The sequence below is a fragment of the Echinococcus granulosus genome (genome assembly GCF_000524195.1).
Source record: "Echinococcus granulosus chromosome Unknown EG_S00143, whole genome shotgun sequence".
Classification (NCBI taxonomy): domain Eukaryota; kingdom Metazoa; phylum Platyhelminthes; class Cestoda; order Cyclophyllidea; family Taeniidae; genus Echinococcus; species Echinococcus granulosus.
In genome coordinates this window covers 1-23976 of record NW_020170523.1, presented here as the reverse complement: position 1 = coordinate 23976, position 23976 = coordinate 1, and the positions used below count along the sequence as shown (strand labels likewise).

The 23976-nt window shown below is 42.2% G+C and overlaps 4 protein-coding genes across 4 annotated transcripts; 3 read left to right on the top strand and 1 right to left on the bottom strand. All coding sequences in view use genetic code 11, as the record gives it.

Annotated features, from left to right (window-relative positions):
• Positions 1-4881: 4881 nt before the first annotated feature.
• On the top strand, positions 4882-5584 carry EGR_09320 (60S ribosomal protein L23a; the record flags this gene model as incomplete). The annotated part of the gene is made up of 3 exons (XM_024498569.1): positions 4882-5074; positions 5119-5287; positions 5323-5584. The coding sequence occupies 3 exons, from the start codon at positions 4882-4884 to the stop codon at positions 5582-5584; spliced, it is 624 nt and encodes a 207-aa protein (XP_024347000.1).
• Positions 5585-7026: 1442 nt separating this feature from the next.
• On the top strand, positions 7027-7640 carry EGR_09319 (28S ribosomal protein S25; the record flags this gene model as incomplete). The annotated part of the gene is made up of 3 exons (XM_024498568.1): positions 7027-7221; positions 7257-7462; positions 7508-7640. 3 exons carry the CDS (start codon positions 7027-7029, stop codon positions 7638-7640), a joined length of 534 nt encoding a protein of 177 aa, XP_024346999.1.
• Positions 7641-13406: 5766 nt separating this feature from the next.
• EGR_09318 (hypothetical protein) lies at positions 13407-13726 on the top strand (the record flags this gene model as incomplete). The annotated part of the gene is made up of 2 exons (XM_024498567.1): positions 13407-13575; positions 13662-13726. 2 exons carry the CDS (start codon positions 13407-13409, stop codon positions 13724-13726), a joined length of 234 nt encoding a protein of 77 aa, XP_024346998.1.
• Positions 13727-15152: 1426 nt separating this feature from the next.
• Positions 15153-19320, bottom strand: EGR_09317 (Coiled-coil domain-containing protein; the record flags this gene model as incomplete). Its single annotated transcript, XM_024498566.1, has 3 exons — positions 15153-15803; positions 15945-16158; positions 17402-19320. 3 exons carry the CDS (start codon positions 19318-19320, stop codon positions 15153-15155), a joined length of 2784 nt encoding a protein of 927 aa, XP_024346997.1.
• Between the last annotated feature and the right edge of the window lie 4656 nt (positions 19321-23976).

Genomic DNA, 23976 nt, shown 5'->3' with positions numbered 1-23976 from the left:
CTCCTCAAAAGCAAATATATGAAAAGTAAACAACCGATTTTATTTTCTTGACACATCTGCGGTTATACACTGACGTGCAGGAAATAGCGCCAGATGTATTGTGCAGGTGCTATGAGAGGATAATCCACAAATCGAACAAAAGGGAGTTGGATCATCAAAAACAATGACGCTGTTTATAACTCCAACCTTGGTAAATTAACAGAAGAATGTCGTAATATATCACCAAACGAAAAAAAATGACATCCATTAGGCTTTTGATTCAAATACAGAACCGGTAACAGAATTGCGAAAAGTTAGCATAAAGAGAGGCAATCCAAAAAACACACCAACGACAAACCCTAGCTCCCGTGAAAAATATAAAGCGGCCAACCCCAGTTTTTGTCCTTTACATTGGCATATTAAAACAGCACTTGATAGCAATAAATTTGTCATTAAGGAGCAGCTGAGATGAGCCACCTGGTCAACAGTGACAAATTATGATACGACAAATGCCAAAACCAACCAAAGAGAAACGCATTAAATAAGGGTAATACAGTTGCATTACCACATAGGTAAAATGCGCAATTGCAATTTGTGATTAGGGTTAGAAAAAATAGTGATATACTTAATGGAAAGAGTTTTTCTAATTCTAGAATAAAACAAGCTGGATGCAATTAGTTGGGGTGATGCTAATTTTTAAATCAGAATCATCTTTTAACCAAAATCCACTACAAGGAATTTATATCTTAGTTTGCTGTGTGAGTGCTTTGTTCTTAAACCTATTTCCATTTTCTAATAAAACAAATCTTGAAACGTTTTATTACATCTGTTGAGGAAATCGATACGATACAAAACACACATTTGAGAGAACAGACAGATTCCATTTGCTTGATATTTTGCTTTTATGCAGAGCTTTTGATTGTTCAACTCTTGTGTGGGATGAGCCTCGCAGGTCTCCTCCTCCCCCTTCTTCGTACTCTTGGAACATCCAGGTTGGTTTAATTCTGGCAGGTTTATTAGGGCAAGTGGGGAAAACAAGTAGAGTTCAAGGGGATGTGGAGACGTAACCGCTCCCTGGCTTGCAGAACGATGACTCTTCTGTCATCAGGTCCGAATTGAACATTAAAACAATATAAGTATTACGTGGCCCCCTCGTCCCTTCAGTACCGCCCCCGCTGCTACCACTTACGAGCTCCTCTAAAAGTTCCCAACCGGCGGATCCTTGTCTTCTTTCAGGGCATAAATCTCATCATCATATCCGACCGGTGGGTGTCCTTTGTGGTGTTTCATCTTATTGCGATGAACAGTTACTGGCTGGGTACGCAGTTGTGCGTTGCGGACGAGGTAGTTTGCAGGAGAGGGCACCTTCACCACCCACAATGGGTCCTTGCTCCACAGTGATGAAGCTTGCGATGTACTCCAGGTGGGCGAACCGGTCCGTAGATTTGCACTAAGTCGCTTCTCGGTAGACGTTCATCCCGCTGTGTCAGCCGTAACATTTTTTCTGCCTGATATGAGACAGCCATAAATGTTTGCGTGCAATGTTAGAAGTTTTTCGTATGCCTTCTTTCAGGCGTAGTATATACTCTGAAACATTGTTGGCTGATTCGTCGGTGTTTGGCAGGAGGATGTCGGAAAGCACTCTCATTTCGCGACCTGTGAGCATCTTGAATGGAGAAACACCCGTTGACGTATGCACCGTGGCTCTGTATGCCAGAAGAACACACCTCAGGCTTAAATCCCAGTCATCTGGTTGTGCGCCTTGAGTGGAGGCCTTCAGTAGTCTAATGAGAGTTCAGTTCCATCTTCCTACCTGGCCGTTGCCTTGCGGATGTGCAGGTGTCGCGCATGTTTTTGAGATCTGGCAGACCTTACATAGCTCAGTGAAGAGTCGGCTCTCGAAGTTAGGGCCTTGATCTCTATGAACGGATTCAGGCACTCCATGCTGGCAAATGCATCGAGTGAAGAAAACTGAAGCGACCGTCTCAGCGTCTTGTGGCTTCATGTTTTCTGCCTCAGCCGCTTTTGTGAAGTAATCTACCATAACCAAAATATATCGGTTTTTTCTCTTGGTGGGCGGTGGAGATTCACTATTGACTTAGTTACGCCAGAATCGAGGAAACTGCAGGAACGTCCTTAAAGCTTATCAGGGACTCAAATATAAGAATGGGAGCCATTTGAGAGCAGACAGGAAGGAGAAAAGGAAGGGTCACCTGGTCTAGGGGCATAGTACCGGGGATCACGATGCGAGGGAGTTGAATTTGACCAGTTTTGGAAGTTCTTGCAGTTCAAGGTCGCCCAAGGTTCCTGCCGCTTCTTGGTTCCCAGCTTGACCAGTTGACCGAGCGAGTTGGTCTTTATGTCACAGAGCTTCTCAACCAAAGTGGGAGGTCGGACTCCGTGTATGAACTGGACCATTACCCAGTTTGCGATCTTGTTTGGAGGACAGCCACTGAAAGCATGCTCCACCAGGTGTTGAAGGATCTTAGTGTACTTTTCGTCATCCTCATCAGCTTTTTGGAAATGGAGGAAGAAGTCTCTGGTGAGGATTTATTCTTCCCAACTGATAACGAGTTGAGCCAACGTATCACAGCATTAATCAATGTAGGTATCGGTGGTGATGATGATGTCGGCTGTGGCAAAAAATAAATCATGGGGGAGAGCGTGGAGAATTCGGGGGTATTCTTTGGCGCTGAGGATAGAGATGAAGGTTAAATTTAGCAGTTTTTAGCCAGTCTTCGAAGTTCCTGTCATCTCCGAAAGAGAGGAGGTCCGCCGGCGCTGCCACCAGTGTGGAACAAGGTTCGTAGATCTCCTCTTCCGTGGTCCTCATACTCTTAGAACACCCAGGTTGATTTGACTCTGACATGTTTATTAGGATAAACAAATGAAGGAAGCAAGTACAGTGTTTAGGGAGGTGTGGACACGGAACCGCTCTCAGGGTTGCAGGGGGTTGACGCCTCAGTCAGGAGGTTCGAGCTCACTGCCTGTCTCCTCTCTGAATGGGGCAGTAAAACACTATAAGCATTACATTTAATTGTGGTAAAAGGTCTACTTAGTGTCCTGACCTTTGCACCTTCGCCAGGTGGGCTGGCCTCTGGACCACACTAGTAGTCCCAGCTCCTAGTATTATTTCTTCTTTCGTCTTCAACGATGAATGTGGGAGCTACATTGGTGGCAACGAATGGGGATCCAAAACTTAAAGGATATCTATCCTGACTTCTAATGCTGGATGATAAACCTCAGCGGGGTGGAAGAAATAAAATATGGTACAAATAGGATAGTCGGTGACGAACCCATACCGGAAGGCTGAAAATGCCCTTATTCTGCAGGAAATCTATTAGCAGCTCCAGCTGTAGACCATAAGAGAAAGGTTTTGTTAAGTAGTTTCCTACCGTGCCTGCATAAATACATCGATAAAGTAAACTGGTAATACCTTATCCACTTCTCTTCTAGCTGGATAGAACCTACACATATATGACTGGACACCTCTGTAGTTGAAACAAAGTGGAAAAGAGGAAAAGGCCAGAGACCATCCCTTACAGAACTGCGTTAAAACTCATCCTGTTTAATATAAATCTGCTTCAAGGCCAATCTTTCTACGTTTAGCTATAGACACGAGTGATGGCTAGCTAAATTCTTCTTCCCCTAATCATGTTTCTACATAGGACCAAACTGCAGAACCATTTGAATTGTTAAGTGAATTCTATGACATTGGGGTCAAGTATCTCCTTAATATCTCCTCAATTGCAGCCCAATTCCATGACTGGCATAGTCGCATCTTATGTGTTTCCTTAAAGCCCCAATTACAATGCAATGGTTGATGCTAGATTTTCACGAATGGGGCGTCAAGGATGACGCTCCAAAGAGAAAGGCATAGGGGTCTCCTGGTGGTGAGGTCATTGTAACTTCACAGGATTGCCTGCTCTCTAGGCCATGCTAGTAGCCCCGGGTCCTAAGGCATGTCGTATATGTATATTCTGAGTGTTAAGTCTCCTTTCGTCTCCGAGTAGGGCTCGGCGAGGTAAATTTATGTTTTGACTATATGAGGACTGCAATAATTCATCTCCTGTTCCGTTTCTGCAGCTTGAATTATACGGCAAAATAACCCACAATTAAGCCTTCCTTACAATGAAATTGTAATACAATAGTGATTTATCCCTCGGTTTTGGTGAGGTGCCACTTTTGTACTTTGAATTAGTCCCCTTGTACCTCGCTGGGTGGGCTGGTTTTTTGGGCCATGCCAATAGTCCAGACACCCTCTCTGAGCTGAATTTATATTCTACCCAAGCATTTTGTCTTTTTTCGTCTTTGGAGAGTCCCGGGACGCTACAAAATAGCATGTACAGCTGAGCTTTCTCTAGGATAATGCAAAACATCAGAGTAGCCATGGAGCTAATGCCTATTACTAAATTCCAATTAAATTGGCCATAAAATGCCAACACTGCCGTTTTGCAAATGAAATAGCTTTTAATTTACATCTGCACACCTACGTTTATCGCCAAAAGTAGTAAGACAAGGCCTGTTATCTTAAAAATAAAATACTTCAGAACTAGTTATTTATTCGATGCATAGCCCAAGCGCGTACCCTTGTAAGACTTTCCGTTTATTTTAGTGCATTATTTGTTTGCAAATAATTCTTTGAATACTTCAAATATTGTGATCTAGGCACAGGTGCCAAAACCAACAGTTGTCTATGACACTTCCAGAACTGCCCAATTTATTGCTGCAAGGCACAAGTCCTCTTTTTTGATTGACTTTTTAAAAATTTTTTTGCTTATCGTTTTTTAATTTTCGTTTGCTTATTTTTTTAAGGAATTTAAAGCTTGTTTGTTTTAAGTGTTTATAATTTTCAGCCCGCGGTCCTTAGTAGCTTTAGTGTGCGTTTGTCGTAGCTGACACATGGGGCCAAAGAAAGAAGTCACTAAGCCTGACAAGTCTGTAAAGGCTACAAAGTCTCTGAAGTCTACCTCAGGAAAAAAACAGTCGGCAAAGAGGACTGCTGCTGCCAAGATGTCGTCTAAGACTGTCGCGAAAAATGCCTCAAAGAAGCTTCACGGTGTCAAAGGTGGCAAGATCGCGAAGTCCAAGTCCAGTAGATTTAGTCCATTTTACAGCATTCATTATTATCACTCTTAGAGAAAACTATCGTCGCTAGGGCTCTGAAAGCTCAGAAGGCTATGAATATCGGTGCTCATACGCGGGGCAAGAAGAAGGTCATGAAGAACATTCGTTTCCGTCGGCCCAAGACATACAGGCCTCCACGCTGCCCCAAGGATCGCCGTTTTGAGATTCCCAAGCGCAATAAGTATGTATATTAGTGTGTTTACTTCTGTCTTAAAGGTTGGACGCTTTTCGCATCATCCGTCATCCCGTCACAACTGAAGCAGCGATGAAGAAAATTGAAGATAACGATACTCTTGTATTTGTTGTCGATCGTCGGGCAAATAAGCCAGCTATCAAAGCCGCTGTTCAAGAAATGTACAAAATTAAGGTGGCTAAGGTGAATACTCTCAACTGCCCCAAAAACATTAAAAAGGCTTACGTGAAGCTGCCGCCGGACTTTGACGCTCTGGATGTTGCTAACAAGATCGGTATTATATAAATAAATTGGCGTATTTGTACAGGTTAATGCAATTTTTTCCAACTCAATAAGAGGATTTACTATTTTTTTTCGTCCCGGTCATTATAATTGTTTCCCCCTTTATCGGTTGAGAATCACGTTGCCATTCCACTTTTGGGGTTTGCTGTTTTTTAGTTGAATTTGATTATCTTAGTGAAGAAATGGTAGGAGTCTCTCTGCAGGTCTGTATCGTTTCTGCATTCTGGGTGTGGTTTCAAGGTAGGGACGCGTTTTACTTGACATTCCCGGACGTGGCCAGACGGTTCTAGGATAAGCTAGTGTTCGGTTGCTGACGCTTTCTGTGCAACCCTCAGTCGCAATTTTTGAGTGGGGGTGGGGACAGTCGTTCGCACTGACGCGTGAGAAGATGAGTGAGTGGTTCCGGCGGTCGGTGCCCCGGAAACAGTCGCAAAATTCGGCCTGCTTATATGCAATGGGTAGTTGGGTGACGTTATCGTTGTGTGCTCGTGATGAGTGTGGGGAAGTGAAGCCATGAAGTTGCCTGCTGCTTATCCAGGGATGAAAGCGTGAACTCTGTAGTAGTGACTCATTTCATGAAGGAAATAAGTAGTTTAGTGACTGATTACGTTGTACTGATGCAAAGCCTCTCAAATGGGGAAACATATTCTAATTTTGCCTCATTCTAGCATCACATAGACATGGAGGTAAGGGATTAAAGTAATGGCAGAAAAGCATCCTTTGAAAAATCTTACGAAAAATGGAAGCCGTGAGATCATTTTGGGTTGTGACTTGGAGAATTAACATCTTTTTTAACTTCATCTTTGGTTCTTTGGACTCCTATGTTAAACGGTAGTGGTTTATCCCTCGGCATTGGTGAGGCGCCACTTTTGTACTTTGAATTAGCCCCCTTGTACCTCGATGGGTGGGCTGGCCTTTTGGGCCATGCCAATAGCCCAGACACCTTCTCTGCGCTGAATATATATTCTGCTCGAGTATTTTGTCTTCTTTCGTCTTCAGAGAGTCCCGGGGCGGTAAACCTAAGTCCCCGGAGTTGGTGCCTCAGCTTGTTAGTTCGACTCCGTCCACGCCAAGGGTATCTCAGCCCTTCTGTTTACATAGAACAGCTTTAGTATACGTCGTTACCCATATGTTGGAATTACGTGCGTATAATTATTTCGTTTATTTGGAAACTGTTAAAACGCAATATTACGACATGACGGCAGGTAAAATATCCCAAAATAGCTTCATCGGCCAAATCAACAGCTGTTACTTGTATGGCCAAAAAACTTAGACACTTTTGACTCTTTAAAAGTGCATTAAGAATTTTGAGATTTTTAAATATAGCAATTAACTCCACGATACTTCAATTCATTTTTCAGTGTAAAACACTCGTAACCAATAAAAAAAGAGGAATAGGGGTAGCCTAGCCTGCATCGTCGGACCCGTCAACTCAGGTCTGCCCAATGCCGCTTTTAAAGGGAGGTCGGTACGCTGTTACTCGAACAAAAAAGTACCTTGATGCCGGTAGAATTATTTTCCGCGAAAATGTAAAAATCATGGCCATCAACACCTTGTCTAAAGGTGAAATATCCGAAGGGGCTCGCGAATTTATCAAATGGCATTTACCTCCTCTTCAATACAAGAACCCTTCCGTCCAAGTACTTTCCGAATCCCCACTGGCCCACACTTATAGATTGTTACTTTGCGGGACATTTGTCCTACACCTTTTATTAAATTCTACCTTTCCGACGGTAGAGAATTCAACGTTGACTGCTCATTTCACACCGCTGATAGTATTCAAGATCATATTGCATTAGTTTGCGCCAAAACCTACGACACCATAAAGAGGGAGGAAGTGGAGAATCAGAAAATTGTAAATCCGGCGAATTTTGGGTCAAAGTAATGATGGCCAACTTTTGTTTCAAACCCAATGTCTCCTTTTAGATATCCACGTCAGTGTATATGTGAAGTGTATGGTCAGGTTCCGTGCTCATCTCAACAGGGCAAATCAAAGCCTTGGGAGGGGCAGGAACCCAATTTACCTCCCATGCCGGAAGAGGTTGAAAAATCTCCGTGATCATTCAGGTCTCTTCGCTTGTTCCCCAAGACTCATCCAGCGTACACTGTCTCACCTTGTATTATACTACTACAAATTGGTCCGTTTTTAACAATGTGGTAATGGGGTAGCCTTTTGGGATAATATCACGAAAACAATAATTAAAGCAAATGCCGTGGCGAAGAGTCGTCTCCTTGACTTGGTCGATTTTCTTTGGGAAAATAGGTACGATACAATGGAAAATCGGGGATCAATAGATGGGTATTTACTCGGAGCAATGCACGACAATCGCGACTCTCCAAACTACGGGAGTTCATAACACTGAACATCTCAGGTGTGTCTCTTTTTGCTACTATGGATATTTCTGGTTCCCTTTTTAGATAAAGTGGCTGATAGCTTAGTTTTTTTTTGCATCATTTAGTCGGTTCAGCGTTGGTTCATCAATGGTGCTTTTGATCAAATATTTACTGTTGAGAAAGCCAAGCGCATCTCGCATTAGTGATTTTAGCCCTTATGATGCAGCTATAACCATTTGCCGAGCATGACTTAGCTGAGAAGGCTGGATGTGACCTGAATTTATGAATGCTTACTCGCGGAGAGTTACTTAAAGCTCCAGGCAACACACGAACGTAATCGCCCGTAATATCTAGATTTATAGCCACAACAGCTGGAACATCAGAAGAGGGGTGGAATAGTGTTGGTCGGATTAAAAGTGTCAGTAATTTGGGAGTATTGTAGGGACCAGCTTTGGTGATCGGGGTGGTAGTGTCAATAAACGAACATTGTTTCAATATACATTACCATAAGAACAACGATTGTTATTAAACAGCCGAACAGTTTTATATAAACAAACAATGCTATTCAAACGAGCATTGTTACTATACAAAGATTTGTTTTGGATAATGCGCTGGAATCGTGGCTCACTCTCAATGATTTCCACATTTTGTGATCACACGTCGAGTGTGTTTAACGCCAAATTTTTTAAATAATTTTGATGATGAGTAGACTGTTGAAACACACACCTCAAGCAGTTTCCAACGCGCCCGTCTCTGCACCACATTTTTTGACTGATCGACTGAGGCACACTTGAATGAAGTGGCGATTCTGTGCTATCAACCTGCACTTAAGACGGGTCAAAGGGCACACCACAAGTGGCCACAAACTGGAGACACACACACGACAAGCCTACGTCTCAAAATTTCGCTGCTGAACCAATTTTATAATGTCATCTGTAGGTTCCAATGAATGCAATTTTCACCTTCGAGGTACATTCCCTCCCGCTGAAATTGTAAACGTGCAGAATTGTGAAAAAGGTATCATATTTCTGAGAAAACAAGGAAAAAATTGCCTTTGGCTTTGTAGAACGCGCGGTGTAAAATTTCTGTGTGAAACATCCATGTTCCCACGTAAATTGTTAGGTATGCTTTAATACGGGTGGGAGATTTGCTGAATGTGTAAATTTACCGGATTAAGTGAACGCAAGAAATTAAGCATAAGAATCCTCATGACTAGGATATAAGGTGTTTCGTGGCCATTTTATGTCAGCAATCCAAGTGTACCCACTTCGTTGTCACCAGCCTCGACTGAGGTTGAAGGCATGTTTTGTCGATACCTTCAAGGTGGTGACCCCTACAAGGGTGGGCTGGAGGCCGTCGACCTCAGTGGTCAATATCATGAGATTGGGACACCCGTGATTGTTTTAAAAGGGGGAAGATTCAAAATGGACAGTTGTCCCCTTCTACACCCCGGTTTTAATACTTGGGTTGAGAAGATTGAGGGTGGACAGTCTACATGGTAGTGATGTGGGATTTCACAAGTAACCAAAGCTTCATGGGGGAAGTAAGAGTTTGCCCCCTTGTCCTTATCCCCTTCCTCTCAGTCACGAGGTTGACCCTATCTGCGGCATGCTATCCAATAAGGTCTATTCAAATAACAATGTGTTAGTTTGACAGTAAACACATATCATTGTCAGCTGGTCAGTCGAAGATGTTTCTTCCAACAACTTATCGTGTTTTTCAGACAGACCTAGGGCAAATATTCTAGATCTAGCCACTTCCACTCCTATTTCTCTTTTTGTTTCCCAATTATCTACGCAGCTACATATGTGATCAGCCAATTCCAAGGTGATTATTACATCTTTGGAGAAATGCCATCCAAAAAAATACGGTGAATGAGGCTGGACTCTACCTTTCTTCCACATCGAAAGTGAAAATCTGGACCGTGGGCACTTCTAGAGTAGCTAGTCTTTCACAGTTTTGTGTTGTATGGAGTTGAGGAGGCTCAAGTATATTTGCTTAGCCTTCAGCGAGTAAATAATTTTGTGGTTCAGCTCTCCTACAAAAACACAGTGCAAGCATTGTCTTCTGGCGATGAATTCGTTAATGCCTTAGAAGTGTGGGTTGCCTAGTGAGTGTGTTAGAGCGAGCGAGGAACTTCATTTCATATCCTACCATCGCCACCATTATCGTCATCACCTAGCGTGTTAAAGTTCCTCATGACATGCATCTACTTCACCATCCGTCGTATCTGTTGCAGTGCAAATGTAGTGGCTGGTATCAACGTTGTCACAACTTGCCTGCCATGCATCGACTCGGGATTTCAGGAGAAGAGGATGTCGTTGCATGATGTCCCTGATGCATATCTAAGGACCACCTAATTATCCTTTGACATTCCTCTTTGCAGCTCTAATAGCCCATGATTCTCGATTCAAGCTACTGCAATCACCAGTACGACGTTCTTCCTTCATGTCCCTTCCCATTATTTACTCTCTTTAACTGTTGCGCCAACGGACGCAACGGTGGCGGTACTGGGATCCAGGAACAGTAAATGTTGCAGTGTGATCTGATTCCACTGTCCACATTGAAAATATGGATTGTAATAAATATTGAATATAACAGTGTGGACGTCGATTTCTTCATGTTGCAGATGGCGGCTCCTAAGATATTGGCTAACTGTAAGGACTATTAGTCCAGAAATCGGACGGTAGCGCACCGTGTACGGCTTTGTTACCGTTTGTGTTGACGCCCAGTCATGGTGGACAGAAATCAAAACTACCAAATAAAGTGACACACAACTTAGCTGTCTGATAAGTCAGGCTTGAAAAGGTATTGGTTCATATAGACACCGATGTGCATGACCAAATATAAAGATCAGAAAGTCCGCCACCACTCATCCAATCTTTGTTTACTCTCGAGATCACTTCCATCACACCCTCGCACGTGTCCGATTGCACCACCGCTCGGTCTGTGCGTGTCTAGGTCTTCCCCAAATGCTCCACAACAAGCAGATTTAGATTCGTCGAGCAGACAACCATGTATACATTCATTGGGTTAAACGATGATATATGCATAGAGGGTTTGAAATAAGGAGAAAGTAGTGGGGAACACAGTGACATTGCATAAGATGTGGAAACAGTCGGATGGATTTAAGCCACCTCTATCGAAAGTTGCAGAGGAGTTTATGGGTCACTCAATGCTTCCCAGCTAGTCTTATATCTGCCTACCCTATTTTCAATACATAGGCGGTGACTTGTTTGAAGGTAGCTTCCCACAAAAGTTCAACCACTACTTAGCCCTTAATCAACCGTTACGTACACGTGTTTATGATTCGCGAGCACGGACGTTATTGGTACCTGAACTGGAGTAAACAAGAAATACCGACATAGTGGGCACAACTGAAGCGTGGTATTCACTCTCGCGGCCGTCGGAGTGTCTAATGATTGCCCTTCTAATTTATTTTTAGCACTATAGCTAACCTTGACCTTACAGTGCTTGTTATAATAATGCATGGATTGTGCATCTCTACACCATATTGTTCGATGAGGAGGAACTCAACAGGAATGCAGATCGGGGAATGCTCTAGAAAGTCCGAGGAATCAAAAACAGCTTTCAGAATGGTAGAAAGGAAAGTTTGTTCGGGATTATGGACATTCCCCCCCCTCCCAGTCCTAGCAGCTCTCTTATTTAGCGAGTTCGACGGTTTCCACTGTTGAAGTGATGAGCTCTAGCAGTGCAGTAACTGTAAGCATTGGAAGCAACACCCCGAATGTCATGTGGATGTGTGCATGTATTCACGAAGCTTACAATGCTCCTCGCTAAGCAACGTGAAAGCTCGTTACATTAACAGGTAACAATGTCAACAATATTAGGTAAAAATTTACTTCTGACCTTGAAAAGAGAAAAAAAGAAACGAATATCCCAACAGCAAATGCTCAATGTATGGAAATAAAATTCGTTCAATGGACTTTATTTAATCTGAAAAATAATCGCGAGTCAATAACTTTGCCACAAATCCAGCCATAGCTCCATACATTCGCCTATCCATCTCTATTTATTGCGTTCCCGTTCTTCATCCTACTCTTCCTTTCATTCGTGCACCATTCTGCGCCATTATTTTGTTAAGCTCCGTTGGACATTCATTTACTCTGATGGCTAATTGGATTTTGTTTTTTTCGATGCACTTTAAGTCAAAATTTGTGCGTTTACCGTTTTGATAATTTGCCAGAATTACCGTTTTTTTGGAAAAATAGCTTGTAATCTCTCTCTCTTTTTTTGCAGTTTCCCCTGTTTCACATCACTGCTTGGATGGTTTGTGGGTAATGTGCACCCACTCAACTCGTACCACTGCGCTCCTCTCACCTAATCCTCGTGTTCTCATGGCAATTTTACCTGTGAATTTTTGCCCTCCTAAATGACAGTGAATTATCTCCAACGTATTGTCAAGTCACTTCGGTGGATTTTTTGGAATAATATGACAAAGGTACTGGCAGGGTGCAGTGAAATGAGGTGACATGGCTGACTGCCGGGTTGTAGTTCACCAAGCTGCCCTGTAACAAGGCCGAGGTAATCAAATGACCTCAAACAAATACACAGCCGCATTTTGCCACAATATGTAAATGGAACTTCGCATCCATGACTAACAAGTCGCAACATGAACAGTTTGGTTTTTTTTTTTTTTAAAAAAAGGAGAAGAAAAGAAATTAAGCTGAGGATGAGCGAGTAAGAAATCGCTCATTGTTATTTTTCTTCCATGGGCCATACATATCAAATCGGAAACCTTAAAACGAAGAGATAAAAGTGGTTACGTCAAGGAAGTGGAAAACGCATTTTTGTGCCACACATCCCCTCCACTCATTTTCTTACCTCCTTCCAGTCTCCACGATCAAGTCGTCTGTATGTAGAAGTAGATATTTGTTGATTCAAATCTTACGCATATAGTGGTTGCAAAAAAAATCCTTTTATCACAATAGGCTATAAACAGCGATAAAGTGTACTACCATTATGATTAGAAAAAATTTTCCAAACATGTAAACCCAAAAGTCCCGACTTTGCATATACAAGCCTCATTCACATAAATGAGATGCCAGAAAATAAGAACTCCTTCATTCCTGGGTTAAAATATCCCCATTGTAGCCAAGACAGCCTGTAATGTTATTTGTACTTTAAGCAACCATATGGATCAAGCTGTTGACCTTACAATTAACTCAACAAAATACCCCTGCTAATTTGCCCACTGCTCTGAGTTGATTCCCACTTATTGATTCAACTTTGTAGTTTTTATTCATTGTTAGACAACATGAAAAGGCAATTGGACGTTTGTGTTTACATTGGTTACGGGTAGGCACACACGCACGTGCGCATGTATGCAGACTCGTGGTTGTGTGGTCAAAGTTCATGATTTACACACATACACGACACGAGCCAATCATCACATGCCTTGAATGTCATTGGCTCACCCCTTTCATTTATCTCACCGCAAGATGCTCGAGACTCACAACAGTTGGCAAACATGAAGATCCTTCTTATCAGCCTGGTCTGTGCCGCCATCTGCCTTGCGCAGGAGCCAGAATCTTCTACTTCCGCTGAGACGACTGAAGCTCCCGATTCCACGACTTCAACAGAACCAACTACATCAACCACTACATCGGCGACCACGACCGTATACACTCCTGCATTCGGTAAGTTTTGACCTTAAGAATGTTTGAAAGTGACCCCTTTTCATTCCTTTCTTCTTCTCTCTGTATCATACTGTTCACTTCTGTAGGCCTGAATGTCATCCTACCATTGGTTACCACAACCCTCGGAGCGGCTGTCCTCTTGGATCATTAAATAACGCAAACGTCCCTTTTCTCTTTCCCTTTTTGGTAATGGTTTCAAACCCGTTTATGTAATAATAAAGCCTTTTAACTGCACCCATTGTTTTGATTTCACGGAAGCAGGTGCGTAAACGATCGCCAAAAAAAGATAGCTAAATTCCTAGTGGGATAGAAGAAGGAGCTTGAAATGATCGTAGTAGATTAAAGGAGGCAAATTTTGCGCCGTCGGTATTAAAACTGGTGTGGACTATTAAGGCCTATCTTTTCAAAGATAAGAAGAAAGTGCTTTGTAAAGAGGTCTTTTTGACTTCGATTTCTTGGAAGTTGAAAGACCTCCAGATTAGATATTATGGTGTCCTCCCACCCTACAGGAGTCGATTACACGCAACAAAAAGGGCGTGTTTTAAGTACCACAACCTTTTCCCATTCAGTAATTACTCTACACGCACTGAATGGACGTGGTGCCTGGCAACAGAGAGTTAATGAACTAGGAGAGCAAAAGAGGGAGGTGGGGAAACTCTCCACTTTAGAGGTGCTTCTCAGCACAAAAGACCTACCTTAAAAAGCTGATGGAAAAACAATTAAAACACTGTTTTAAGATGTTTTAAGTGAAACCTTCTGGCAAGCTGCGCTGTATTTGCATGTGTGGATATTAATTATGCACTGGGAAAACTTTTTAGCCGGAAACCGTAAGAGAAGAACTGCGGTTTCCCTTTACATGATTTGAGGTGAGTTTATTTAAAAAAAGGCGCACAAGGCATACTGCTCACAATGAATGATTGTTGGCCTACTTTGTGGCTAAACTGTGATCACATGTTCACGCAATCTTTTAGCCTATTTACTGTTTATCTGTCACTACGGCTTCCACTTTGGCCAATTTGTACGCTCATTGTCGGTGGCTCAGAGGTGGAGTCGATTGGAAAAAAACTAGGTTGTCCAAATTTTTTTTTTATTAAAAGGTCAAAAAATTGTAGAGCATTCGGCTTCTATTTATTTGATTTTACCTCCACCAAACTGGTTACCATAATTGAATAAAAAGCCTCACATCACGCACTCGTGACATTGGGCCATATCGATATCTCAGAACATTACAACCATACACACGCGTGAAACCTGACAAGACCTGATTTACATGGTGGTTCCAGTTGGAGTAGATAAAAAACAAAATGATCAGAGCATACTGTAAAGTGAGCCTGAAACTGCCGCCTCGCTTCCTCGCAGAATAAACCACACTTACACGCACACACACAGAGACCAAAAGGTGCAGCATGTACCAGACAAGATCGATAAAAAAGGTTCCTATTTATGAGCATAAATCAACCATCTACTGCACAGTGAGCATAACTCAGGCATTCATCAGCAAGAGACCACATTAATTCCCCCCTTGATTAATCGAGCACTCTTCACCCACTCGAGCAAGGTTCACGCGGACAGCTCAGTCAAGTTGTGTTCAAGTATTCCGCCAATCGCGGATCTGATCGCAACTGCTTCTCCAGCAGCATATACTTCTGCGGTGCGGTCTGTTTATGCCTTAGCAGCATGGTCTCTAGTGTGGTGATCTTGAAAATGGCGTCATTGCAGTACTGCAAGTAGGCTGCTTCGTCCTCCTTGGTAAGGTTGATCTGATTCAACTGGAACCACTGCTGTTTGCGTTGTAGCGCAGACGTCTCAGCCTCAAATCGAGCTTGTATGATGTTGGCCTTCTTAATTAGACGCTCCTTCAGATCTTGTAGACAGGCCTCTCGAACAGCGTAAGCATCCTCTCGACTCAGATTATCCCCGTCTATATCGTGCATATGGAAGTAAGGCGCCAGATAATCGAGATCCTTCTCCTTTTGTTTTCGACGCTCCTGTTCGGCGTGCTGTTCCAGTGCTATACGCAGATTGTGTATCTCCGAGTTGCGTTGAGTGTCCCACAAACCAACTTCTAGTTCGGGCTTAGCTTCTTCTGCAGCGCGTTTGTCCAGGATTGCCTGAACTTCGCTCTCTGAAGCCCTAACGGTCTCTTTAGCAACCTTTTCAAGATCAATCAGTTCGAGAAGCATCTGGTAAATCTCCACTTTGGTCTTACGAGGTGGGTTGAGACTGGGCTAAAAAAATTATTTATGTTACCTGCAAGTTAATCGTCCATTACACCTATTTTTTTAAAAAGGCCTAGCCGAAAAAGGAGTCTATAACTTCGAACAATTAAAACGCAGTGGCTACTGAAATAATTAAGTGCAATTTCTCACATGAAATGAGTTGTGGGTGTCTGGATGCAGTTCAATGACCTGACGTCGATCGCCACTGTCGGGAGGCTTGTTGAACTCCCGTCTGCAAGGGAAGATGCATTCGTCAGCGACATGGTAAGTGAGGAAATATTTTTCCCCAGCTATGTCAAACACCCGCTCCTCCACGTCCTCATCTGCGGAAATTTCGGGATTCCTTGCAAAACGCTCCTTTATTCTGCGAGAAAAAAAAAACAAAGTTTGCACTAATGTAGACTCTTCGGGATTCGAATAAACATCTTAGAGCCGAAGAGACCTGATTGGCTGTGCCAAGGTCATCCAGAATAATTATCTAATCTGCTAATCCGCTATCCACATGTTAGGTCATATAATCAAAAGGCGATAATAGAGCATTAGTTTAGGAACTTCAGTTTTTTTTCTTTTTTGCTCTCAAATAAATCCACAGGAGTTGTGTTCATTTTGTAAAGGAACAAATATAAACAAAGACATATATGTTAACTGCTAAACCATAAAATTAGTAAATTAGGGATGAAACTGTCAAATAAGAAATTATTGTTTAATACCGTATCTTTAACTTTATGACATTCTGCGAGCATTGAGTCCAACTTGAAAAGTGCTACACATACAGGAAATGTTTAAGCTAAAACAAGACTTCGACTAATTGGCTAATTTATAAAAAATCGCGCCATCACAGGTGTCACAAGCAGTAGTGAGGAATAATTACTAATATCCATCTTGCATGTCATGATTTGATCGGTTCAGACATTTTTGATAGAGGTGAAGGCTAGGATCTGGTCACGCAAGCGCAAAAATATTTATCTGGACTGAAGGCACAGGAGTAATATGAGAGGACAAGAGGCTGCAGTAAGATGTTTAAACTCTAAGAGTGTTTCTCGAAAATGAGCACACACTTGTCAGCAACGATCCCAGTAACAATAATTTCATTTTCGGCTAAAGCCATAGTAAGAAAATAATTCAAACAAGTAAATCGTCTAAATCTACTTTTATTTTTTTTATAGACATAATTGAACAAATGCTTCCTCCGGAAAGGTAAATATAATATCCTGTGGCCATTTACTATTTCGAAGCGCAAGCGTTCGCACGGGTACACAGAAACAACTGAAGGTAGTTGAGCCACTTAAAGTCTTTTCTTGAAAATGATAACAAGTGAATAAATATGACTCTGAAGGATCATGGAGAAGAATGAGTCAAATTTGGACCCCTTTCAATCTATTCCATAACAGGTTGCAAAGTTCCGTCTCTGCTTGAACGCCATACATATGCAAATCACTAAAAGATATTTCGTCAAAAGCTGATTTGTCAGTGACCGACTAAAAGACTCGTTAAAAGAATCACTGTTTCCTTGTAAAAGTTGTCCCAAATGTCAAGAATCACTGCCCAATCAGTGCTCAGTATTAGACTAGATTTGATTGGCTCAAAAGTAAATGCAAAATACTCACACTTCAATCTCCTTGTAACTCTTCTTGGTTACTTTTGGATCAACACTTCCATGCTGAGTAGACGATTTTACAATTACCGGAGGACCGAACTTTCTCACTGTCCGTCCAAAATGCGTTTCACGATAAACTAACCGATCTTCGCGATTGGTGTACCATTCCTTCATGATATTACCCTCTCGTTGGCGCTTCAACAGGCCATCGACTCTCATCTTTTCGTAAAACTCCATACATCTATTGGCGTCTGCTCCCAAATTTTTTGACATATATTCATGTTCCTTTAGGTGGTATCCCATTCGGCCATGATCAAAGGACTCCTTCACCCACAATGTCTTTAAATCTGTCACTCGTACATTTAACCTGTCTCTTCGGTGTTTAAAATACTCCCTCTCTTCAATTGCGTCTTGAAGGTCACGATCTTGGTAGACAGTCAACCGTACAACGATCCCACACTCCTGAGAGTAAGGTGTATACTTGATCACACGGGCTCGATTGTAGAGTATCTCCTTCTGGAAGTTGGGATACCTCTGGAAGTACTGAGTATTGGAAAGAGTGATCGGCAGAGTCCAAGACATTGGCATATCAACCAGAAGAAGCGTATCCAAGAGATCCGCCTGCATCTTCTTCTTCTCATTCTTTCGCGCCTTTCCATTCAATTCGTCTTCGTGCACTTGAAGACCATAATCCAATCCTAAATTATAGTTTGCTAGAGTCTCCGCGACATCCATCGATGCATTGAAGATATTTATTAACTGGTCCCCAGATTCCATCAACATTGTATTAAGTAGCCCTGAAGGCAGGACGAATTCCCAGTCCTCTAGGTTGTTTAGATCGTAACGCATTTCCTGGATGCCATTAGTACAGTCTTGCATATTCACCCAGTAATTGTTGTGGTTCCATACGCTTTCGATGCCCAGGTACATATCGGTGTCAAGTGCAACCGATTCGCCAGTAAAAGGTTCAATGAAAAAGGCTTCATGAACATCTCTGCTTCCAGGGAGCACTAGGATCCAAGAGTGAACTCGCAAACCGTAAAGAGGATCTTTTTTCGGTTCTTCCGCCTTCTCTTGGGCCTTTTTATCCTCCGCTACCTTCTTTTCTGCCGCTTTTTCTGCTTCGACAAGTCTTTTTACTCTCATCGTCACTTCGTACTTGGATAGAAAGTTCCTCACAGGTTTGACCTGATACCTCCCAGCCTGTGGTTCTTGATACATTTCCACACATTTTGGTGGTTTTACAAGTAGTGGGCACTGCTTTCGAGACTCATCCTTGTAGCAGCACTCACGTGTTGCATATCCACTCACTACAAAAGCATTGTAGCCCACACCGGTGAGAAGGGAGCAAAGGAGAGTGGTGTAGTCGAAACAGGTACCCAGTTGAAGGAAAAGGGTTGTTCTTGGGCTAAGAAGACGTGGAGGTAGTTCGGTACAGGGGAGAAGCGGAGCAAAGTCCAGAAAGTCAGCCACAAATGCGGCAGCACCTAAAGCCTCGTGAAGCTCGGGAAATGGTAGTTTTGTGGGTCGAATAGTAGTGGAGACGAATTTGCGGAGATCACATTCGTTGTGAGGAGTGAGGAAGAGTGGAGTACGGTCATGGAAGCGACCGGCGTATTGCCGACGAAAATTATCGGCGTAGGCAAGGAGGCGTGTTTCTCGAGCACTATTTTCGGTGTAGGAGGGTGGGAAGTTGTACTCTTTGGGATCAAAAGATTGTGGCAAGGAACGAAATTCGTGGGGTAAGTAAAGCGGATTTATTTCGATTAATTGTTGCTTTAGCTGAAGGGATTCCGGTGTCTTCTCGGCTTCTTCTGCTGGGGGCGCCGTGAAAGCCTTGGAATCATAACTATGATCAGCATCCTCAGAGACTCGCTGACTGGTAGGCAAGTCAACTTCTTCCAGCTCTTTCACATGGTCTTGTTCCATCGTGAAGGATAATGATATTGGCTACTGTATTAGGGTTGACATTGTAACTTCCAAGTAGTTCGTCAGAAAAAAACACATATTATGTTCTACGTTATCGCCTCTTTGCCATGAAAGTGGATGCTTTTATCCCCTATTTCCCCCCTTTACTAAAAATGACTTAGGCACATTCAAGATTTCCGCTTACGATGTAGTTTTAACATTCCTCTCATCAACCTAGCATTCGACTCACTACACTTGTCTAAAACAATTAATTAACACTATAGCAATATCAGAGTGCTAAGTAAAATAAGTAACTCCAACCACACACTTCACTGCAAGTTAACATGAAAACTACTTAAAGTGTCTCCCTTACCTTGACGTAAAACTTTACTTTCTGTAAGCAAAAACAACTATGAAATAGAGAATCTTGTCTATACCTTAATAAGTTGCCTGATTTTTAAGAGTTTGGTGTTTGTAGTTCGCATACTCACCTTAAATCCTCCCGCCTACCTAAATTTCCAGTATGGTATGCTTGTGTATCCTAACTAGTAAAATCTCAGGGTTTTTATAAAAAAGGTTTGGTCAGGTAGTGTTTGCTGAGTGCTTAGTCATAAAATCTGACGTTTTGCGTTGCTATAGCGGTGGATTTCACCAGCCTCTTATAATTATGCAAAGGTCAATTACAAAAACGTAGTAAAGTAAAACACACCCTGAACATGTAAAATAATGCTTCTATGCAATTTTATATATTTGTATAATTACGGGGTTTGTTTATAAATTTAGGATAACAAAGTTTGCCCTGAAAACGTCCAAATTTATCTGCGCCTGTAAAGAGTTTTAACAGTTTATTTTAATGCATAAACATAAATCTACTCCTTTCTCTCGAAATTATTTTATGTGTCCTTTGCCGTTTTTTAAGTATTCCGAAATTCCAATATTATGAGGCATTGGTTAAACCTATTGTATGTTCTACGAACAAAATTAATTGGGCTGCTATATTTGCACATTCCCGCTAATCTGGGAGGGGTTTAGTTCCTAAAAATGGCACAAAGGTTGCGCTGTAGTCCATGCTGAAGGGCAGCTTGAGCTGGTGTTTTGTCATGCTTTTGGATCATTTCGAGAATCAGGGCCTTTAGCCTTAGCGGAGGAACACCGTGCTCACTTAGAAAGTGGATGAGCTTAAAATGTGCATCAAATCAAAACTAAAAAGAGGTTTACTGATACAAGGGAATTACAGGCAAAAGTAGAAACAGTTGAGAGCGTGGTAACTAGTTCCTCGGACACCCCATGAATGGGCGAAATCGATGGGTACCCAGTTAAGAAAAGTAGCATAGGTACTGATTTGCGGCATCAAGGGTAAAATGTGACAAACTGTTTTAGGTTAAGATCGGTAACCCTAATGCAACGACGGAGATGTAGCGTTACCAGTTTCTTAATGGAAAATATAGCGTCTTGAGAATCCACGCGCACTCGCAAAGCTTAAACTCCCAGCATCCCACTTGGGAGTCTGAGAGACATTGTCTTATGTTTAAATCATTCCGGGATGGCCCGCTTCACCTCCACATCAGAGCTAATGTGCAAAGTTGTCCCAGCACCCAACATTTGTTGCCCCCTCATGACCGCATGTATTATTGCTCGTAAATGAATGTGCGGTGTTCAGCATTCCCAAAGACAAACTTTTCCCTTGTGCCATTGAATTTGCAAAACTAGTTGATCATTCATCCATCTGGCACCCAAGCTCAGAATTACGGATCAAATCATCACATCTTCCGATAAAATGCAGTTTGCTTTAGAGTTCCATCTGAAGTGTTTTCTTCAAGTTTAGTGGGGATAATGCGACTTCGAGGGTGGCTGCATTAACGCTTCCAAATCGGTTGTATATTAAATACACTCCGAATACGGTGGAAGTGTGTGCAAACTCATTTCAAACAAAAGGTTGCCTTAAGTGCAGCGCATCTTGTCTCTCATTTTGTAATAGTGGTTGAGTGGAGTAGAAATAACGGTCACATTGGTATTTGAGATCTGAGAACATTTACGGTACTGGAATAGTCATGGGCCTTCAAGAAGGAGTGAGGCAGGCAGTCTTACGATAGTTCTACTTTTTCGGCCTTGTACATTCCATCTAAGCGCTAAAAGGAGAGGATGGGTTAATCATTGCAATGGTAGAGGACTATAAATTGCTTTCTACGCCTTAAAATCTCCACTTTTTTTGCCTTCCATATACTTCACACATCCTTTTGGACATCTTAAGGCATAGTTGCATTGTTCTCTGGTACAAGATCGTAGCTAAACTGACCCAAATCACGGGCACTTTGTATGGAGACAATTTAGTAATATATGAGTGTCTAGGATAAGCAGTGATTCTTGATTCTCGATTCCTTAGGAGAGGTGTAGCTGAAGCCTTGCAGAAATTAGAATGGATCCACTCCTATTTCAGAGGGAAAGCTGAGACATCTCTTGCAAAGACTGATGAAAATCCTTTACAGAACAAAGCTTCCAAGAACGCGCCAAGGCTAGACACATTTTCCTTATCGTCAACAAATTTGCTTTGTAAAGGAGTGGGATGGGTGCGAAGAAGAGTAGAGAAAAAGAGAGCAAGTATTATCGAAGAATTTATAAAAGACGGAAATAAGGTTTTACACTGATTAACTGGGGTAGATATGAAATAGATGAACGAATGGACAAATGGATGGACACGAGAATGATGGACAGATGGATACGAGACAAATGGGTGGATGGATAAATATAGGATGGCTACAAAGTAGACGACTTAAAGGATGCAAGTACCTTACAATTCCATCCACCACGGTTGTCTTCAGCTCATCCACCACTATTCGTCACTCTGATCTCGGCTCTGGTGTTTTTGGACGCCAGAATTGAAGTCACCTGCTATAATGGACTCCAATATTGGCCCATTGACAGAATTGTGGTCTGAGTGGTGTAGGTTCATTAGCTACACACGCATTGTTCTTCATGCCTCCAGCTGCCCTCGGCATCTGAATTCACCACCGAATTCGCATCGAATGCTCAACTTGCTCCTTGTTGACAAGTCCCTAGCAGATTCTCATATTAGACAAGCAAAGTGATCCTTCTTAAGACAGTGTTCAATTTTAAACTAATTCCGCTTGAGACGGTCTGCTATTAAAATGTCTCATTCACTAATCCAAGGATCAAACCTATACCAGATGGAACGATAAGTACATGCATCTGCCGAAATATTCATCCTTGAAGTGATGTGGAGCTCTTTAAGTGGAACCTGAGCTGAATTTAATCAGATACACCAATATTTCCCCGTCTCGGCTTCATTTGCGTAGAGATGAGCGCGATCGTGGCACTGGTAGTCAAAGCCGAAAGCCGCATCCTTAAGTGGGATGGAAGAGAAGTGGATATGTCGGCTTCCAATCAGTAGCTTCACCTTAAAATCTGAAGAAGTACTTTAAATCAATTATTGCTTGGTCCTCTCAATTTCTAGTTGAATAGCTTAAAGACGAGGAAAAAATATGGCGTGTTCAAGCTGGTCCAGTCATTTAATACACTACAGACTTATAGTTGACTGTAAACTGTTAATTCCTAGGAAAAATTTTTAATGCTTTTAGAGACGCTAAGTTCACAATTTCGTCAATGACAATCACAGTTCCTCAAGGCTGAATGTAGCCTGCCTCCCTTCTAATGCCCTACCTGAAAATCAAAACCGGCATTGTGATCTGCGCACCGAGGGATTGGAGACGGGTATCAAAGCTCGTATCCAAAGCTGTAGCCAAGGTACTTTATGGAGACTCAGCTCCTCTTCGCAGTGGCTGCGCGAATGACGAGGCCTAAGGTCTTTGCATTTCTGTGCTTAAAGTTTCGTTGCGAGTGTTACTGACACGCCTACCCACGATACTGCGAAGCGGTAGAAACCCGCTGCTACAAGTTCTTTGACTGACACGAATAAATGTCACGTAAATACATGTTTTGCCTCCGTTCAATGTAAATTTAGGAGTTATAAAACAGCCTAATAGGGATCTAGTGAAATGTCTTTTGCTTCTTTTATCCTTTACCTATTGGCATGTTTTTTAAGCATAGCCAAAATCCACTAAAATACTAATCACGTTTATAATGACCATTTATCACCCTTCTGCATTGTGACTGACGAATTTAACTAATGTCCTACTCGCGTCACATGCACGTGACACGCACACCACACAGACACCATCCAGTGTTTATACCACTGCATGGTGCAAGAACACGAGTCCAGGTAATAGACGTGATAGCGAAATGGGCATCATAGCCTTGTAAACCGTCTCCATGCTGTTTGTTTCAATAACTGCGTAAAACTGGCGAAGAAAAACAACGTTATGTCCCTAGAAGCTGATCATACACCATCTGCTGTTGCTTTTGTTTAAGTAGAACCATTTCACTCAGCAATCACTATCTCTCATGCAGACGTCTAATATCTCAAATTCAGGGAAACAAAAAAGGTAATGAAGACGGCTGGGGGTCGATGCAGACATCAGCTCCTACATCAACGTCACGTAGTGACACATTTTTTTTATCTTAATTAAATGCGAAATATCACTGTGCTCTTACGTAACGCTTCTACATGCTTTATGGCAAAAAAATGAATAAAAAAAATGTAAGTCGGCAATGAATATCAAATTCAAAGTAAGAAAAAGAAATTCAAAATTTCAAATGGAG